Raw genomic sequence first — 17,406 nt, 5'->3', positions numbered from 1 at the left:
TGTCCTCACCCTGGCCTGGAATGACTCTTTTGGGGAAAGTTTCAGATACCATCTCTCCTGTCTTTTGTCTGGCTCTCTGGGAGGAGAAGAGGAGAGGAGATGAAGTGTGGGGAGGAGGAGAGGAGAGCAAGTGTGGGGAGGAGGAGAGAAAGTGTTTGGAGAGGAGAAGAGGAGGCAGGAGAAAGTGCCACCACACCGTTGAGACTCACTCATATGGCTGTCATGCCTTTTCAGTTTTCGCTAAATTGAACATGAGACAGCACAGCCTCCGCCTGTTACCTCCCCTCTGTAGAATACATCAGACACTGCATGTCTATGACCTTTCACTTTTATTGAGAATGCTCAACCAAGACAAAATCAGATTAAGAGGGAAGCAGTCAAAAAAGCAAAACTCATGATTACAGAATGCCAGTCAAGTCTACCATGGCCAGCCAGCCACTGGCTGCCAACCACATCCCAAAACAACATGGCAGAACTAACTGGCTGCCCCAGTGCTGCTCTGCATTGTGTGTGTGCCAGGATCTCTGTGTGCCTGATGTTTTCCTTTTAAAGATCAAACAGACGCTCACTTATCTGATTAATTATCCTTTTCCTGCCACTTTCAAGGAGACGATTGGAGCGCTCCAAGCAGGACGACTGTGCACAGCTTCTGTACATGTCAGCTACGTTTGGGTTTCCCTTTCATCCCTGTACTGTTACAATATGGTAGTTTTGTGAAGAGGGAATTTGATTAAATTCAACCGTTTCTCTGTGGAACAGTTTGGCTGAGAGAGGAAATAAGGCAGGTTGATGTCCACATATCTCTGGTTCTGCTTGTCATGATCCTGACACTCCAACACTAGACTCCGTATTACCTGACAGCTAGTTGGAAAGAGCTAGGAACATAGTGGGGGCATAGCTGAGTTTAATAGATCCCTACTGCAGGGATATTCAGGAGGAGAATCCCCACTGCAGGATTTATTTTACAGCAGTTTCTCTCTCTCTCTCTCTCATACTGCGTCATCCTCTTCCTTATTTTTAGGGAGTAATTGAAATACATTGGGAATATGAGCATATTTAAATGAAATCTGTTAATATTGCATGACTTTATTTTAATTTGGTTGTGTGCGTTAGTGTATTCTCATTCTCTTCTTTTCCTATCATTTCTAAGCTTCTTTGAATTGACTTGTATCAGCGCTTGGCCTTTCTCTGCAGGAGACACTCCTCTGAGCCAGTTTGCAACCCTGCAGCCTGCATCTATGTAGATTAGATGTATCACCAGATCAAAAGATTAGCCTCTGTCTGTCACATCTGTGAATAGGCACCATTGCCTTATACTATAGGCTTGATTTTTGCCTTTGTTGAGTCTGGTGAAGTTGCATTAATGGGCAAATTAATCTTACATAAAAAAATCAAAAGCACATCTTTGAATGAAGGGTATTTTGTCAACAGGGATGTCTTGAAATGTACATACATCCAAATGTTTATCATGTTTAATTGAGGGCTACAATATGGTATTCATCAGATAGTTTAACATTCTCTGTCCCCTCCCTCCCCCATCCTCCCTTTATTCGACTTTAGTAGGTATGAGAAAATAAACCTGCCACAGCCATCCCCTCTCCTCTATCTCCTTTTATCTCTGTGTCACTCTATCCAGCTCTCTCTCTCTCTCTCTCTCTCTTTGAAGGGCCCAGTCAAGGGGTGTAAATAGCTTTTGGTTATCTCAGGGAAATGTCACATTGAGTGGAAACAGAGACATCTCTCTCCTCCATTCTTTAGATAATGACACATGGACAATTATGGGCTTAAAAAAAAGGATATTTTGGTCTGTTGGTGTGAAAATGATTGATCAAATCTACAGCGGGGTCCAAGATTATTGACACCTGTCACGGTTCCCTCCGGAACTTTCATTACGCACACCTGTCCCCACTGATTAGTACTTAATACTTAAGTGTGCCCTTTGGTTTCCATTGGGCTATCGATTATTGTTACAATGTCTGTTGGTGAATGTGAGTACGTGTGCTGTGTGTTTTGGCTTTCGTGCCATTGTGATTTGCTCAGATGATTACGGGTCTCGTCCCGTGTGTTATAAATATATTTTTTCTCTCTCAAAAAGGTAGGGGTGAAAATGATTGACATTTGATTGACGAATGATTGACATTCTGTTTTCAATACATTTTAATACCTCACCTTGCGAGGATACTGGCACAGAGCCTTTTTCTCCAATTATTTTTGAGTTGGAGAACACAATGGGAGGGACCATTCCTCCATACGGAATCCTTTCAGATCCTTGATATCCTTAGTCTGCACTTATGGACTACCTATTGAAAACCACAGGAAGAATTTCACGTCGGGAGACAGATGGCCATTGCAAAATGTAGATTTTGTGGCCAATTAACCATTTCTTTGTAGATTTTGACGTGTGCTTGGGGTTATTGTCTAAAATGTCCTGGTACTCGGTAAAGTTCATGATGCCATTGACTTTAGCAAGGGCCCCAGGACCAGTGGAAGCAAAATAGCCCCATAACATTAAAGATCCACCACCATATTTTACAGTAGGTATGGGGTGCTTTTCTGCTCATGCTTTCTCATTTCGACGCCAAACCCTCCACTGGTGTGCGTGGCAAAGAACTCTATTTTCATGTCATTCAACAAATGTAAATGCCTGGAGTTTGCTTAACGGCATTGTCACTTGGATTGGAACCCATTCTTTGGTCAGATGACATGAAAATAAAGCTCTTTGGCCACTCACACCGGTGTTGTACACCTTTTCTTATTTGACACCATTGCTCGACAGCTTGGAAATGACTTGTGGCCTCAGGGCCAACAAATGTAAAAAGCACATATTTTCCCCAATAAACATGCACATACTGTGTCTTCGGAAAGTATTCACACCCCTTTTCCCACATTTTAGTATGCAACAGCCTGAATTTAAAATGTATTAAATCTAGATTTTAGGTCACCAATCTACTTTAAAAAAATGTTATATTCAAAGCTGAAATGTCTTGTGTCAATAAGTATTAAACCGTTTGTTATGGCAAGCAAAATAAGTGGTTAACATGATTTTTGAATAACTACCCCATCTCTGCACCCCACAATCGAATAGTGAATTTCAAGAACAGATTCAACCACAAATACCAGGGATGTTTCTCAGTGCCTTGCAAAGAAAGACACCGATTGGCAGATGTCTAAAAATATAGCAAACACTGAGCATGGTGAAGTTATTAATTAGGCTTTGGATGGGTCAGCCTGGGGCAGCAGGGTAGCCTAGTGGTTAAAGCGTTGGACTAGTAACCGGAAGGTTGCAAGTTCAAACCACCGAGCTGACAAGGTTCAAATCTGTCGTTCTGCCCCTGAACAGGCAGTTTAACCCACTGTTCATAGGCCGTCATTGAAAATAAGAATTTGTCCTTAACTGACTTGCCTCGTGAAATAAAAAAAATCCTTCCTGACTCAGTTGCGGGAGAGGAAGGAAACCTCTCAGGGATTTCACCATGAGACCAATAGGGATTTTAAATCAGTAAAATGATTGTTATGAGAACTGAGGATGGATCAACAACACTGTAGTTACTCCACAATATTAACCTAAATGACAGAGTGAAAAGGAAGCCTTTACAGAATAAAAAATATTCCAAAACGCACCCTTTTTGTAATACTGCAAGAAATTTTGCAGAGAAATTAACTTTTTGAATACAAAGCCTTATATTTGGGGCAAATTCAACACAATACATTACTGTGAGCTTGAAGTATTTTTAAAAGAATAATGGGGAAAATATTGTACAATCCAGGTGTGCAACATTCTTAAAAATACTTACCCAACAAGAATCAAATCTACAATCGCACCAAAGTGGTGCAGCGGTCTAAGACACTGCCGTGATCGTTAGTCTCATAGTGCGGTGCACAAGTGGCCCAGCTTCATCCGGGTTAGGGCCGGGATAAACCGTCATTGTAAAATAAGAATTTGTTCTTAACTAACTTGCCTAGTTAAATAAATATATATATATATTTTTAAACAGGCGCTTCTACAAAATATTGACTCAGGGGTGTGAATACTTATGTAAATGAGATATTTATGTATTTCATTGTCAATACATTTGCAAACATTTCTTAACATGTTTTCACATGAGGTATGAGGTATTGTGTGTCGATTTTTTAATTTTGAATTAATCCGTTTTGAATTCAGGCTGTAACACAACAAAATGTGCAATATGTCAAGGGGTATGAATGCTTTCTGAAGACACTGTACATCAGTGTAGTGGTTAGTATATTAATGAAAGGTTAACCTACTGTACCACCTTTTCATGATAGGCTACTCCTCTTGGCTGAGGTAGAGCCTCTCCCTGAGAAATAAGAGAAGACCATTGAAATACAGTGCCTAGTGAAAGTCTACACACCCCTTGCACAGCCTTCACATTTTGTTACATTAAAATGACATCTAAAATGGGACCACATCTACACAACCAGGTCAACATTTTAAAAGTAATTGAAAGTTACAGAGTATTGTCAAAATTTATGGCAAAAAAGAGTACAACAAAGATGTCTTGATTGAGTATTTCTTCACATCCCGAGTTAATGCTTGGTGGAAGCACCTTTGGCAACCATTACAGCGGTGAATATTTTTTTATAAGTCTTCATGCAACATAGATCCATTTTTTTTAAATTGCTCAAGCTCAGTAAAGCTCCAGAATCATTGATAGATAGCAATATTCAATTCTTGTCTCTGACATTCAAGACAATTTAAGTCAGGACTGAGACTAAACCACTCGGGAACACTCAACTCCTCCTGGAAAGCATTCTAGTGTGTTTTTGGCATTGCAATTTGTGTAATTGTCTCACTAAAAAATTAAACTATCCCAAGGTGTCACGTTCGCCATAACGAGGAGACCAAGGCTCAGCGTGATAAGAATACATACTTCTTTTAATGAAGAATAAACACTGAACAAACTATACAAAACAACCGTGACACTGAGACACAAGTACTGACAAGCAACTACACATAGACAATAACCCACAAAACCAAACATCTCTATTTCTTGAACTGTATTGTTGGTTAAGTAAGCATTCGGCGCATATGACAAATTAAATTGGATTTGATTTGAATATTGCTGTCCATCAATGATTCCCAACCAAGTTTACTGAGCTTGAACAATTTTGACAAAAACAATGGACATGTGTATTTTGCCCTAATGGTTGTGCAAGGTTGGTAGAATATTATTCACAGCTGAGCTGTAATGGCTGCCAAAGGTGATTCTACCAAGTATTAATTTTAGGCTGTGAAGACATACACTGTCAATACATTCTCTTTTGTTATTTATTTTTGTGGAAAATGTTGTATACTTTTTCTTTCACTTTTAAAATGTGGAGTAGGTTGGTAGGATAAAAATAAATAAATGTAAATCCCTTTTTTTATTGAATTTTAAGGCAGCAAAATGTGAAGCCTGTGCAGGGGTGTGTAGACGTTCACTGGCGACTGTATAATAGAATAACAATTCTATTTCTAGACTATATTGAAGCTGTCTTTTGGATGGGACGTTAAACGGATGTCCTAACTCTCTGTGTTCAGAGATGGCCCATGGCACTTATCGTCAGAGAAGGGGTGTTAACTTCGGTGTCCTGGCTAAATTCCCAATCTGGCTTTCAGTCACCTAATCATCCCCAGTTTACAATTGGCTCTTTCATCCCCCCTCCTCTCCCCTGTAACTATTCCCCAGGTTGTTGCTGTAAATGAGAATGTGTTCTCAGTCAATTTACCTGGTTAAATAAACAAAATGAACTCTGCTTCACTCACTCTGTATAAAAGGTAACTCAAGCAGCCCTGTCACCTTACTTGGTGTTCCCACTTCTTCCACCTTCCCCCACCAACTAGTGGACTTGGCAGTGCTCACCTGTGTTTTTTCTGCCTCCCACGGCCAGCTGCAAGGAGACAAAGGCCGGACTGAGGGGAGATGAGGGAGGCCAGGTGAGGTGGGGATGGGATGGGAGATTACCTCCGCTCATCTTGATTTAATCCTCCTGAAAGATTCTCCTTGGCTTCAACCCTGACAGAAGCATTATTGAGGCCGCATTGCAGCTCACGCTGGGGCAACTTTAAACACAGCCTGGTATATACTGAACAAAAATATAAACACAACATGCAACAGTTTCTAAGATTTTACTGAGTTGAAAGGAAATCAGTCAATTGAAATAAATTAGGCCCGAATCTATGGTTTTCACATAGGAATACAGATCACATATAAGCGAAGTTACTTAATCATCTCGCATCGGACCAATACAAAAGCCCTTTAACCCACATGAGCCCAGTCCTTGATGAACAGAGAAACCATACACACACTCAACTAGGTGTACTTTAAGTTTACGCCAATGGACCTTTCACTTTGATAATACACTTTGCCACAGACCATGACGTGAAAACTCATAACAACACTCAGTGGGACATGATTTAGTGTAGGCCTACTGAGAGGCCTGGATTGCATCCCAAATGGCACCCTATTCCCGACATAGTGCACTTATTTTGAACTGAGCCCTTTAAATGCCACCCGCCCCATCCCTTATTTCTCACTGTTTGTCCTATGGTCAAATTTAGTCTGTCACATTTTGATATAGGTCAACTGTGGACAAGCCGTGTATTTATTCCCATCCTTTTCACTGCTCCTCAAATCATGGAGACATTAGTAAATAGGGCAGAAAGTATTTCTCTATAGTGCTGGGAGTTAAGTGCGTGTGTGCACACGGTATGTCTGTGAGCTGATGGAACATGACCGTGAGGAAGGAGAGGATGTGTGTCAGAAGTCTCTCTTTCCTTCTCCCTCTGTTCTCATGAAACACAGTTATTTCATGAGACAAGTCTGTACTGCAGAAGAAAAAAAACTATAGAAAGGCTTGAATTATTTGTCCAATACATTCGGGAATGAGAACTTTTCTTGGCTGTCATTATCCTTACAACATTTTAGCAATACATTTCAGTTTTCAATTCAGCTGTCCGTTTCCTGACCATGTTTATTCACTGGATTAAGACCTACTATTAAACAACATTTAAATGTCTTGAATGACCCGAATCAAACCTTTTAATGGCTTCATTGCTCAAAACCAAATGTTGTTGTGGTACAATGGTGACTAATGGAAACGGCAATAAAAATGTTACTATTGTGGTCAGTGGTAACCTAATTTCAACATTATCTCTCTCTCCCTCCCCACATTGTCCCTCCCCTCCCCATCTCTCCTCTATTTCCCTCAGTTCTTTGCATCCAGGCAGCACCTATCCAGTTCACCAAGGAGCCCAAATCCCAGGATGCATTGCATGGCCGCAGTGCCATGCTCCGCTGTGAGGTCAGCGACCCAGCAGACATCCAGTATGGCTGGCTAAACAACGGTCAGCCCCTGGATGACACCGAGAGGCGGTTCCGCGAGGGCAGCAACCTCAAGTTCACGGCGGTGGACCGGAGAGTGGACGCTGGCAACTTTGAGTGCGTGGCCACCAACACGGTCACAGGAGAGGAGGCCCACTCTACTAACGCTTCTTTCAACATCAAGTGTGAGTGTTAATACATGTCCCCTACACTTGGGGTTGTGTTCCTTGAGGTGCAACATTCGGAATAGATGTTAAATGCTGCAGATAAAAAATGTATGAATATAGTTGACATGGTGCCCGGGTCATCATGACAGAAAATCATATCTGTTACAAAAAATGCATTTCTATCTAACCGTTTTGCAACGTTTGCACCCTTTTGAACAGACCCTTAACCATGCGCTGAACATGTGCAAGATTTTCCTCATGGGGACGTTAAATACAGCCCACAAGTTTCAGATATGCAACACTGGTGGATTGTTATATCTCAAAGCAGTCTACCTAAATTAAAAAGCCACATAAAAGCCTCAATATAGAATGTCAGGTAAGGTTTGTACGAGATGAGAAAATGTTTCTATACCTTGTGGGTACCTTGTTCTTTGTTGCCTCCCTCCCATTCAAAAGGAAACTTGATATGTGTGCCACCAAGCATGTGTTTCTTGTTTCTTTTCTCCGTTGTGTAACACTCACTTTTCCCACAACCCCTTAAAAGGCTTTTGTGTGTCGAAATTACTGAGGAGTGAAACTCACCTTACAGCCATATCATTACTTACGTTCTAGATTAACAGTGTCTTGTTTCGACACATTATTCATTCATGTTTTTCTCAGCTGCCCCAAAAACCCAAACCCTTTGCCGTTTTAAGGCCTCTTAGTACTCAGAGATCTCTTACTAAAACAAATCAAAGTTTATTGGTCGTGTACAAAGATTTGCAGATGTTATCACAGGTGCACCTTAATGCTTGTGTTTCTAGCTCCAACAATGCAGTAATAATACCTAGTAATACAAAACAATACGCACATAATCCAAAAAGTAAAGAGAAAGAAATGAAGAAATATCAGAACAAGCAATATATATACGCATACATACAGTGCATTCGGAAATTATTCAGACCCCTTTTCCACATTTTGTTACATTTCAGCCTTATTCAAAAATGTATTAAATTAATTTCATCATCAATATATACACACAATACCCCATAATGACAAAGCAACAACAGATTTTTAGAAATGTTTGCAAATGTATTACAAATAAAAAACAGATACCTTATTTACATAACTATTGATTGGATATGATTTGGAAAGACACACACCTGTCTATATAAGGTCCCATAGTTGACAGTGCAACCATCTCGTCAGTACTCCAACAATCAGGCTTTTATGGCAGAGTGGCCAGACGGAAGCCACTCCTCAGTACAAGGCACATGCCAGCCTGCTTGGAGCTGTTGTGCCTTCTTCACCACTATGTCTGTGTGAAGGGACCATTTCAGGTCGTCAGTGATGTGCATGCCGATGAACTTGAAGCTTTTGACCCTCTCCACAGCCGCCCCGTCTATGTGGATGGGGTGTGTTCTGTCTGCTGTCTCCTGTAGTCCACAATCAGGAGGGGACTGGGCACACACCCCTGTGGGGCCCCCGTGTTGAAGATCAGCGTGGCTGAGGTGTTGTTGCCCACCTTAACCACTTGGGGTCGGCCTGTCAGGAAGTCAAGGACCCAGTTGCACAGGGAGGGGTTCAGACCCAGGGCCCTGAGCTTAGTGATGAGCTTGGTTGGTACTATGGCGTTGAAGGCTGAGCTGTAGTCGATGAACAGCATTCTTACATAGTTATTTCTCTTGTCCAGGTGGGATAGGGCAGTGTGCAGTGCAATGGCGATTGCGTCGTCTGTGTATCTGTTGGGGCTGTATGCGAATTGTAATGGGTATAGGTTGTCGGGTAAGGTGGAGGTGATGTAGGCCCTTAAGTAGCCTCTCAAAGCACTTCATGATGGCAGAAGTGAGATCTACAGAGCGATAGTCATTTAGTTCAGTTACCTTCGCTTTCTTGGGTACAAGAACAATGGTGGACATCTTGAAGCAAGTGGACACAACAGACTGGGATATGGAGAAATTAAATATTTCCTTAAACACCAGCCGGCTGGTCTGCACATGCTTTGGGCCTGCAGCCTTGCGAGGGTTAACACACTTAAGTGACTTACTCATGTCGGCCGCAGAGAAAGAGAGCACACAGTCCTGTCACATAACCAGTCCTGTCACAATATGTTCCTGTCACATAACCAAACCACAGCAGCCCTCTTGTGTTTCAGTATGAAAACCAAGGGAACTCTGTCCAGCTGCACTTCTGATACAAGCAGCAGCCTTATTTAGTCCTGGGGGTGAAGCCCTCCAGGAAGGGACTGGTGAAAAGGCTTTGTTTCTCAGGAACTCAGTTGCTATATCGGAACGTATGTCCCTTTTCCCACATGATGGCCTTTAAAAACAACTGATGGCTTTTTAGAAAGCAGCTGGATAAAGGCAATGCCCAGATGATTCCACTGTTTCCCTTCAACGTGATGGCTGGGTGGTTTTGACTGTGTGGTCAAGGCTAGGTTTGTCCTGTAGCTCTTGAGCACAGAAGAAGCAGATGAGCATTAGATTGCAGAGTAATGGAGCAACACAGAACACAATGGCATGCTCGTACGCACGCGCGCACGCACACACGCACACATGCACGCACGCACACGTCAATGAGGCTGTGGCGTTTGCTGCCTTGGCTCTGCTCCTATTACTGAAGGACAGCCTGTTATCCCAAAGAAACATTATGTTTGAGGCCCTCGTCTGACCTGAAGGAAAATGCTTTTATGTCCTTTAATTAAAAGTGATTTATCGCTGCAATAAAAGCGTAGAATGACTCACTGACAGAGATAAAAACAAGTTAAACATGAACTACCAGTTGTCATAACCCAGAATAAACTAGATGATCTTCCAGGTCACGAGTGTCAATTCAAAGAACTCAAGAATGCTTTTATGTGTTAATCATTATTAAATATGGTGAACGTTTTTTCTTCTAATTAAAAATTGACTTTTATGGGTCTCCCGAGTGGCGCAGTGGTCAAAAGCATTGCAACTCAGTACTAGAGGCATCACTCCAGACATCCTGGTTCAAATCCAGGCTGTATCACAACTGGCCGTGATTGGGAGTCCCATAGGGCAGGGCACAATTGGCTCAGTGTCGTCTGGGTTTGGCCGGTGTAGGCTGTCATTGTAAATACGAATTTTCTCTTAACTGACTTGCCTAGTTAAATAAAAGATTCAATATGTGTACCTGACCTGAAGTTCTATACTTGTGTATGTGCAAGTGAGAGAGACAGGAGAATTCAGGAGTGAGAGAGACAGGAGAGTATTAAGTGTATTTATGAACTTTTGTATGAGCTCATGCATGTACAGTATGTGCATACGCTCTGAGTGGTAGTTGTATATAGTCCACTTTTCCTTGACACAGGGGTGTGCGAGAACATGTTTATAGGTCACCCTATATCAAACAGGCTACTCGGTGGTTCAGGAGGCCAAAGGTTGTACGTGTACAGTGCTTTCAGAAAGTATTCAGACCCCTTGACTTTTTCCACATTTTGTTACATTACAGCCCTATTCTAAAATGGATTAAATAAATAAAAAATCCTCAGCAATCTACACACAACACCCCCTAATTACAAAGCAAAAACAGGTTTAGAGATTTTTTTTCTCCAAATGTATTAAAAATAAAAAAGCAGAAAAACCTTATTTACGTAGGTATTCAGACCCTTTGTTATGAGACTCAATTGAGCTCTGGTGCATCCTGTTTCCATTAACCATCCTTGAGATGTTTCTACAACTTGATTGGAGTCCACCTGTGGTACATTAGATTGATTGGACATGATTTGGAAAGGCACACATCTGTCTATATAAGGTCCTACAGTTGACAGGGCACGTCAGAGAAAAAAAACAAGCCACGAGGTCGAAAGACTTGTCCGTAGAATTCCAAGACAGGATTGACTCGAGGCACAGATCTGGGGAAGGTTACCAAAAAATGTCTGCAAGCATTGAAGGTCCCCAAGAACACGGCGGCCTCCATCATTCTTATATTGAAGAAGTTTGGAACCACCACTACTCTTCCTAGAGCATTCTCAGCAATCGGGGGAGAATGGCCTTGGTCAGGGAGGTGACCAATAACCTGATGGTCATTCTGACAGAGCTCTAAAGTTCCTCGGGGGAGATGGGAGAACCTTCCGTAAGGAAAACCATTTCTGCAGCACTCCACCAATCTGGCCTTTACGGTAGAGTGGCCAGATGGAAGCCACTCCTCAGTAAAAAGGCACATGGCAGCCCGCTTGGAGTTTGCCAAATGGCACCTACAGACTATCAGACCATGAGAAACAAGATTCTTTGGTCTAATGAAACCAAGGTTGAACTCTGGCCTGAATGCTAAGCGTTTGGAGGAAACCTGGCACCATCCCTACAGTGAAGCATGGTGGTGGCAGCATCAGGGAATGATGAACAGAGCAAAGAACAGAAAGATCATTGATGAAAACTTGCTCCAGAGCGCTCAGGACCTCAGACTGGGGCGAAAGTTCACCTTCAAAACAGGACAACGAGACTAAGCACACAGCTAAGACAACACAGGAGTGGCTTCGGGACAAGTCTCAGAATGTCCTTGAGTGGCCCAGCCAGAGCCCGGACTTGAACCCTATCGAACATCTCTGAAAAGACCTGAAAATAGCTGTGCAGCAAAGCTCCCCATCCAAACTGACAGAGGTTGAGAGAATCTGCAAAGAAGAATGGGAGAAACTCACCAAATACAGGTGTGCAAAACTTGTAGCATCATACCCAAGACGACTCAAGGCTGTAATCGCTGCCAAAAGTGCTTCAACAAAGTACTGAGTTTTATAAATGAGTAAAAATGTATAGAAACCTATTTTTGCTTTGTCATTATGGGGTATATTGTGTTGATTGATGAGGGGGAAAAAATGATTGAATCAAGTTTAGAATACGACTAACGTAACAAAATATGGAAAATGTCAAGGGGTCTGAATATTTTCCGAAGGCACTGTATGCACACGTCGCTGAGTGTGCATGTCTATGGTGGTGTGCATGTATTTTTGCACTTGTCCTACACACTGTGGACACGAGGGTGTTGATAGAGCATCCTATCAAACAGGCCTTTCTGAGGGCTAATCTCTTAGGCCCTTTGAGGTTGGCTGGTGGATGGATGAGGCTTCTGTCATAACAAGGGTGAGGATTGGCTGGGGGTCCAAATAGAGAGACTCATGGTGTTTGGGTCTGGTGGGTCTGGAGACCGATGCCCTTCCCAGCACAGCCCTGCTCTTCCCCTCACTGCTCACTATAGCTACACAACATACTCTGATGCATGTCCTCTCTGATAAACTGCTGAGAGTCAGTTATTACATGGGCACAGATACCAGGGTGAAAACACTGATTAGATAACTATAGTAGTAATTTCAGTTTGATAAGAGAGGGGAAGAGAGGGAAAGCCACCAGACTAGAATGATCTAATATGCCTTCAGATTTGGCCCATTTTGCAGTATATCCAGACTTCCGTGGCCTATTGTAAATAATCTTAAGGCTAGGCGTCCCGCTAGCGGGACAACTTCTGGTGACACTGGAGGGCGCGCAATTCAAATGAATAATCATATAAATGATGGATATTAAACATGTAGGTACATACAAGTGTCTTATATCGGTTGAAGGCTTATACTTGTTCATCTAACTGCACTGACCAATTTACAGTAGCCAATTACAGCGTAAGAATGCCATGTGATTGTTTGAGGACGGTCCCAGCTATAACATGAGGTGTTGTTTTGGTAGATAAAATCATACTTTATACCCCAAAAAGTCAATTTAGTTGGCGCCATCGATTTGAGTAATCCACTCCTTCAACATGCAGTGAAAGCAATCCAAAAATATACCGCTAAACTTTGTTAAAACAAGTCTATTGACTCCTCAGATACCCTAAAATGTTATCAAACTATAATATTTCATACGGAAAGAAGTATGTTTAATAGGGAAACGATATTAGCAGGTGCATCTCGTCTTTATCGCGTGCGCATACACGAATTTCCAATAGTGTGTCCCAGTACTAAAACTCATTATTCTTACTCGTTTTGGAGGAAACAAGCCTGAAACCTTGAACATTGAGTTCTGACACCCAGTGGAAGCCATAGGAATTGCATACTGGGAGGTAGATTGTCAGGACCCGGTTACGAACCCGGGTCTCCGGAGTGAGAAACAGTCACTTAACCAACTGAGCCACGAATAGTCAGCAGAACCCAGAAGATGAGGCAGACACAGCAGTACTTGAGACGGTGTATTTAATAAAGTGTGGTAGGCCACCAGAACTTACGCTGGATGAACTCCAAGGTGCGACCTACGCCCGGGTGACAGGTGAGGCGAGAGGAGTGCCCCCACAGAAGGACCTGAGTCCTCACTGCCTTGGGGACAAACAACCGATTGGCAGGACCTCCTTTCGGGTCCGGTTCGATAGCTTGAGCTCGTCTCACGGTATCCTCAACTTGCCACGAGATCGGAGCGACGATCTTAGCTGCAGGAAGGACAGGCATGTCCGTGTCATCTCGAATGGCAGGAGCGTAGACTCGGGACAGGGCATCCAGTTTGAGATTCTTCGACCCGGGCCGATAGGTGAGGATAAACTGGAATCGACTGAAGAAGAGAGACCATCTAGCTTGTCTAGAGTTCAACCGCTTCACCTGCTGGATATACTCCAGATTTTTGTGGTCCGTAAGCACTTGAAACGGGTGAGAAGCCCCCTCGAGCCAGTGTCTCCATTCCTTCAATGCCATCTTAACCGCTAGGAGTTCACGATCCCCCACATCGTAGTTCCTCTCAGCCGGGGTAAGCCGGTGTGAGAAGAAAGCGCACGGATGAAGCTTCTTGTCTTCACCCCTCTGAGACAGGACAGCTCCAACACCAACCTCTGATGCGTCTACCTCCACCACAAACGGTTCATCCGTAGTCGGTAGTATCAGGATGGGAGCAGAGAGGACGCGCTGCTTGAGTCCTTGGAAGGCCGTCTCAGCTTCTCTTCCCCACAAAAACCTTGCATTGCCACCCTTGGTTAAAGCTGAGAGAGGGGCTGCCACCAAGCTGAAGTTCTTGATGAACTTGCGGTAAAAGTTTGTGAAGCCCAGGAAACGCTGAACTTCCTTAATGGATTTGGGAGTGGGCCAATCCGCTACCGCCCCTACCTTCCTGGGGTCCATTTGGACTCGACCGGGTTCCACTACAAATCCCAGGAATTGTACTCGGGATGAATGGAATTCACATTTTTCCGGCTTAACGTACAGATGGCTGTCTAGGAGGCGTTTGAGTACTTGTCTTACATGCTTTGTGTGTTCTTGAAGGGAGCTCGAAAAGATGAGGATGTCATCCAAGTAAACGAAAACAAATATGTTAAGCATATCCCTAAGCACATCGTTTATGAGTGCTTGGAACACCGCTGGGGCGTTGGTCAGGCCGAAGGGCATCACCAAGTATTCATAGTGACCAGTAGGCGCGTTGAAAGCGGTCTTCCACTCGTCACCAGGTCTGATCCGCACAAGATGGTATGCGTTCCGCAGGTCAAGCTTAGTGAAAACAACTGCTTCCTGGAGCAGCTCGAAGGCTGTGGCCATAAGGGGTAGCGGGTAATGGTTACGGACGGTTATGGCATTGAGTCCCCGGTAGTCGATGCAGGGACGTAATCCACCGTCTTTCTTGGCCACAAAGAAAAACCCTGCTCCCGCCGGGGAGGTGGATGGACGCATGAGGCCTGCTTCCAGAGCGTCCTTGATGTAGGTATCCATAGCAGCTCGTTCGGGTGGAGATAGGGAAAAGATCCGACCCCTGGGGGGGCAAGTGCCCGGAAACAGGTCGATGGGGCAATCATAAGGTCTATGGGGTGGTAGCATGGTGGCCCTCTGTTTGCTAAACACCAGTTTGAGGTCATGGTAACACTTGGGAACTCTGGTCAGGTCGATGGATTCTAAAGACTCGGGAGTAGAACTCGGGGAATTCGGGAAAATACAAGTAGCTTGGCACGTAGGACCCCACTGCTTGATAGTGCCCACAGACCAGTTGATGTGAGGGTTATGGCTGTGAAGCCAGGGGTATCCAAGGACGAGAGGGAACTCGGAACAGGAGATCAAATGAAAGTTCATCAATTCCTGGTGTTGTGAAACTGAAAGTCGCAAGGAGGTAGTGACATGAGTGACAAGTCCAGATCCCAAAGGGCTTCCATCCAATGTAGTAACCCTCATGGGGTCACTTAGAGGTTCAGAGGGAACGCCATTCTCCTTCGCCCAGACACCATCCATGAAGTTACCTGCAGCTCCAGAGTCTACCAAGGCTTGAAGGTGAAGCTTGTGGTTGTCCCAGCAAAGGGTGACTGGAATGAGCAGACGGGAGTTGGACGGATGGGAGGATGTTATGTTTCCCGTTACAGTTCCTCCCGGTCTGTACGGGACAGAGCGTTTCCCTGGAGCCTGGGACACGTGGAACGGAAATGGCCCGGTTTGCCGCAATATAGACAGCGTCGCTCCCTCATCCGGCGGTCTCTCTCAGCCTGGGAGATGCGTCCAATCTGCATGGGTTCCGGTGGAGCCAGCGAGGATAAAGGTGGGGACTCGGAGCTGGGACTGATAGGGGCTAGAGGTCTACGGTTGAGTTCTCTCTCTCTCAGACGCTGGTCAATGCGTGAGGCCAACTTGATCAGGGACTCGAGATTGTCCGGTGGTTCCCGAGTGGCCAGTTCATCTTGGATAGTGTCAGAAAGGCCTTTCAGAAAGCACACCGTGAGCGCCTCGTTGTTCCAGCCACTCGCTGCTGCCACCGTGCGGAACTGGATGGCATAGTCCGTCACGCTGCGCCGACCTTGGTGGAGAGTCAGGAGCTGTTTGGCTGAGTCAGGACCACTGCTTGGGCCTTGAAACACTCGTTTGAATTCCTCAGCAAAGGCAGAGTAGCTGGCACAGCAGGAACTATGGGCATCCCACACAGCAGTAGCCCAGGCCAGGGCTTTTTCCGACAGCAGGGTGATGATATATGCGATCTTAGACCGGTCAGTGGGAAAAGACGAGGGTTGCAGCTCGAAGGAGAGAGAACATTGGGTGAGAAACCCTTTACAAGCACTTGGATCACCTGAGAACCGTTGGGGAGGTGGAAGACGAGGTTCAGCCAGGGGGTTAACTGCCATGGATACGTGAATCTGAGGTACTGGGACGGGAACTGTTGCCGGGGTAAGTCGATCAGATATCTGCTTTATGGAAGTCAGCATCTCCAACAGAAGATGAGAATGTCTAGCCATTAAGGCCTCTTGCTGAACCAGGGCGGCTTCGTGGCGTTGGACAGTCTCCTGGTGGTGGGACAGCATGGCAACAAGGTCCTGGGAACTGGCTGCCTCTGGGTTCATTTTTGGCTCTGTGTTTCTGTCAGGACCCGGTTACGAACCCGGGTCTCCAGAGTGAGAAACAGTCACTTAACCAACTGAACCACGAATAGTCGACAGAACCCAGAAGATGAGGCAGACACAGCAGTACTTGAGACGGTGTATTTAATAAAGTAAAAAGTGAAGTCCTTCAGGAAAACATGTAACTCCACAACCTCAAAAGGAATTCCACAAGAACAAGGTAATCCACAAGGTAATCCTCCAAGACAAAAAGGTAAATCCACAAGGTGGTAGGTATAGCATAAAAAGCCTCAAAAGATACTCAAAAATAAATAAACAAGAACAAAAAACAGAATTCCACAAGAGCGTCCACCGGGATCAACAAGAGTTCACAGAATACTAGGGCTGGGTGCTAACATACAAACACAGAGCAAAGAACTGAGGGAAACTAAGGGTTTAAATACAATCAGGGGAAACGAGGCACAGGTGCAAATAATAATGGGGATCAAGGGAAAGCAAAAGGTCAAAAAGCACAATGGGGGCATCTAGTGACCAAAAACCGGAACAACCCTGGCCAAATCCTGACAGTAGATATAATTATTTCCCTATACTTTCCACAGTAAGAGCATGGGCTCTCAAAAAAAACAAATTCTGGTTAGTTTGTCTCTGGA

General features: G+C 44.2%; 1 protein-coding gene across 1 annotated transcript in view; it reads left to right on the top strand.

Annotated features, from left to right (window-relative positions):
• LOC135510782 (inactive tyrosine-protein kinase 7-like) overlaps positions 1-17,406 on the top strand; it is a 196,384-nt gene that overhangs the window by 96,997 nt on the left and 81,981 nt on the right. The window contains exon 2 of the mRNA XM_064931993.1: positions 7,214-7,510. Coding sequence (XP_064788065.1) covers positions 7,214-7,510 — 297 coding nt within the window. The remainder of the gene's footprint in view (positions 1-7,213; positions 7,511-17,406) is intronic.

The sequence above is a fragment of the Oncorhynchus masou genome, chromosome 23 (genome assembly GCF_036934945.1).
Source record: "Oncorhynchus masou masou isolate Uvic2021 chromosome 23, UVic_Omas_1.1, whole genome shotgun sequence".
Classification (NCBI taxonomy): Eukaryota; Metazoa; Chordata; class Actinopteri; order Salmoniformes; family Salmonidae; genus Oncorhynchus; species Oncorhynchus masou.
Note: the sequence above shows the minus strand (reverse complement) of the source record. Positions and strands in the feature narration are given on the sequence as shown.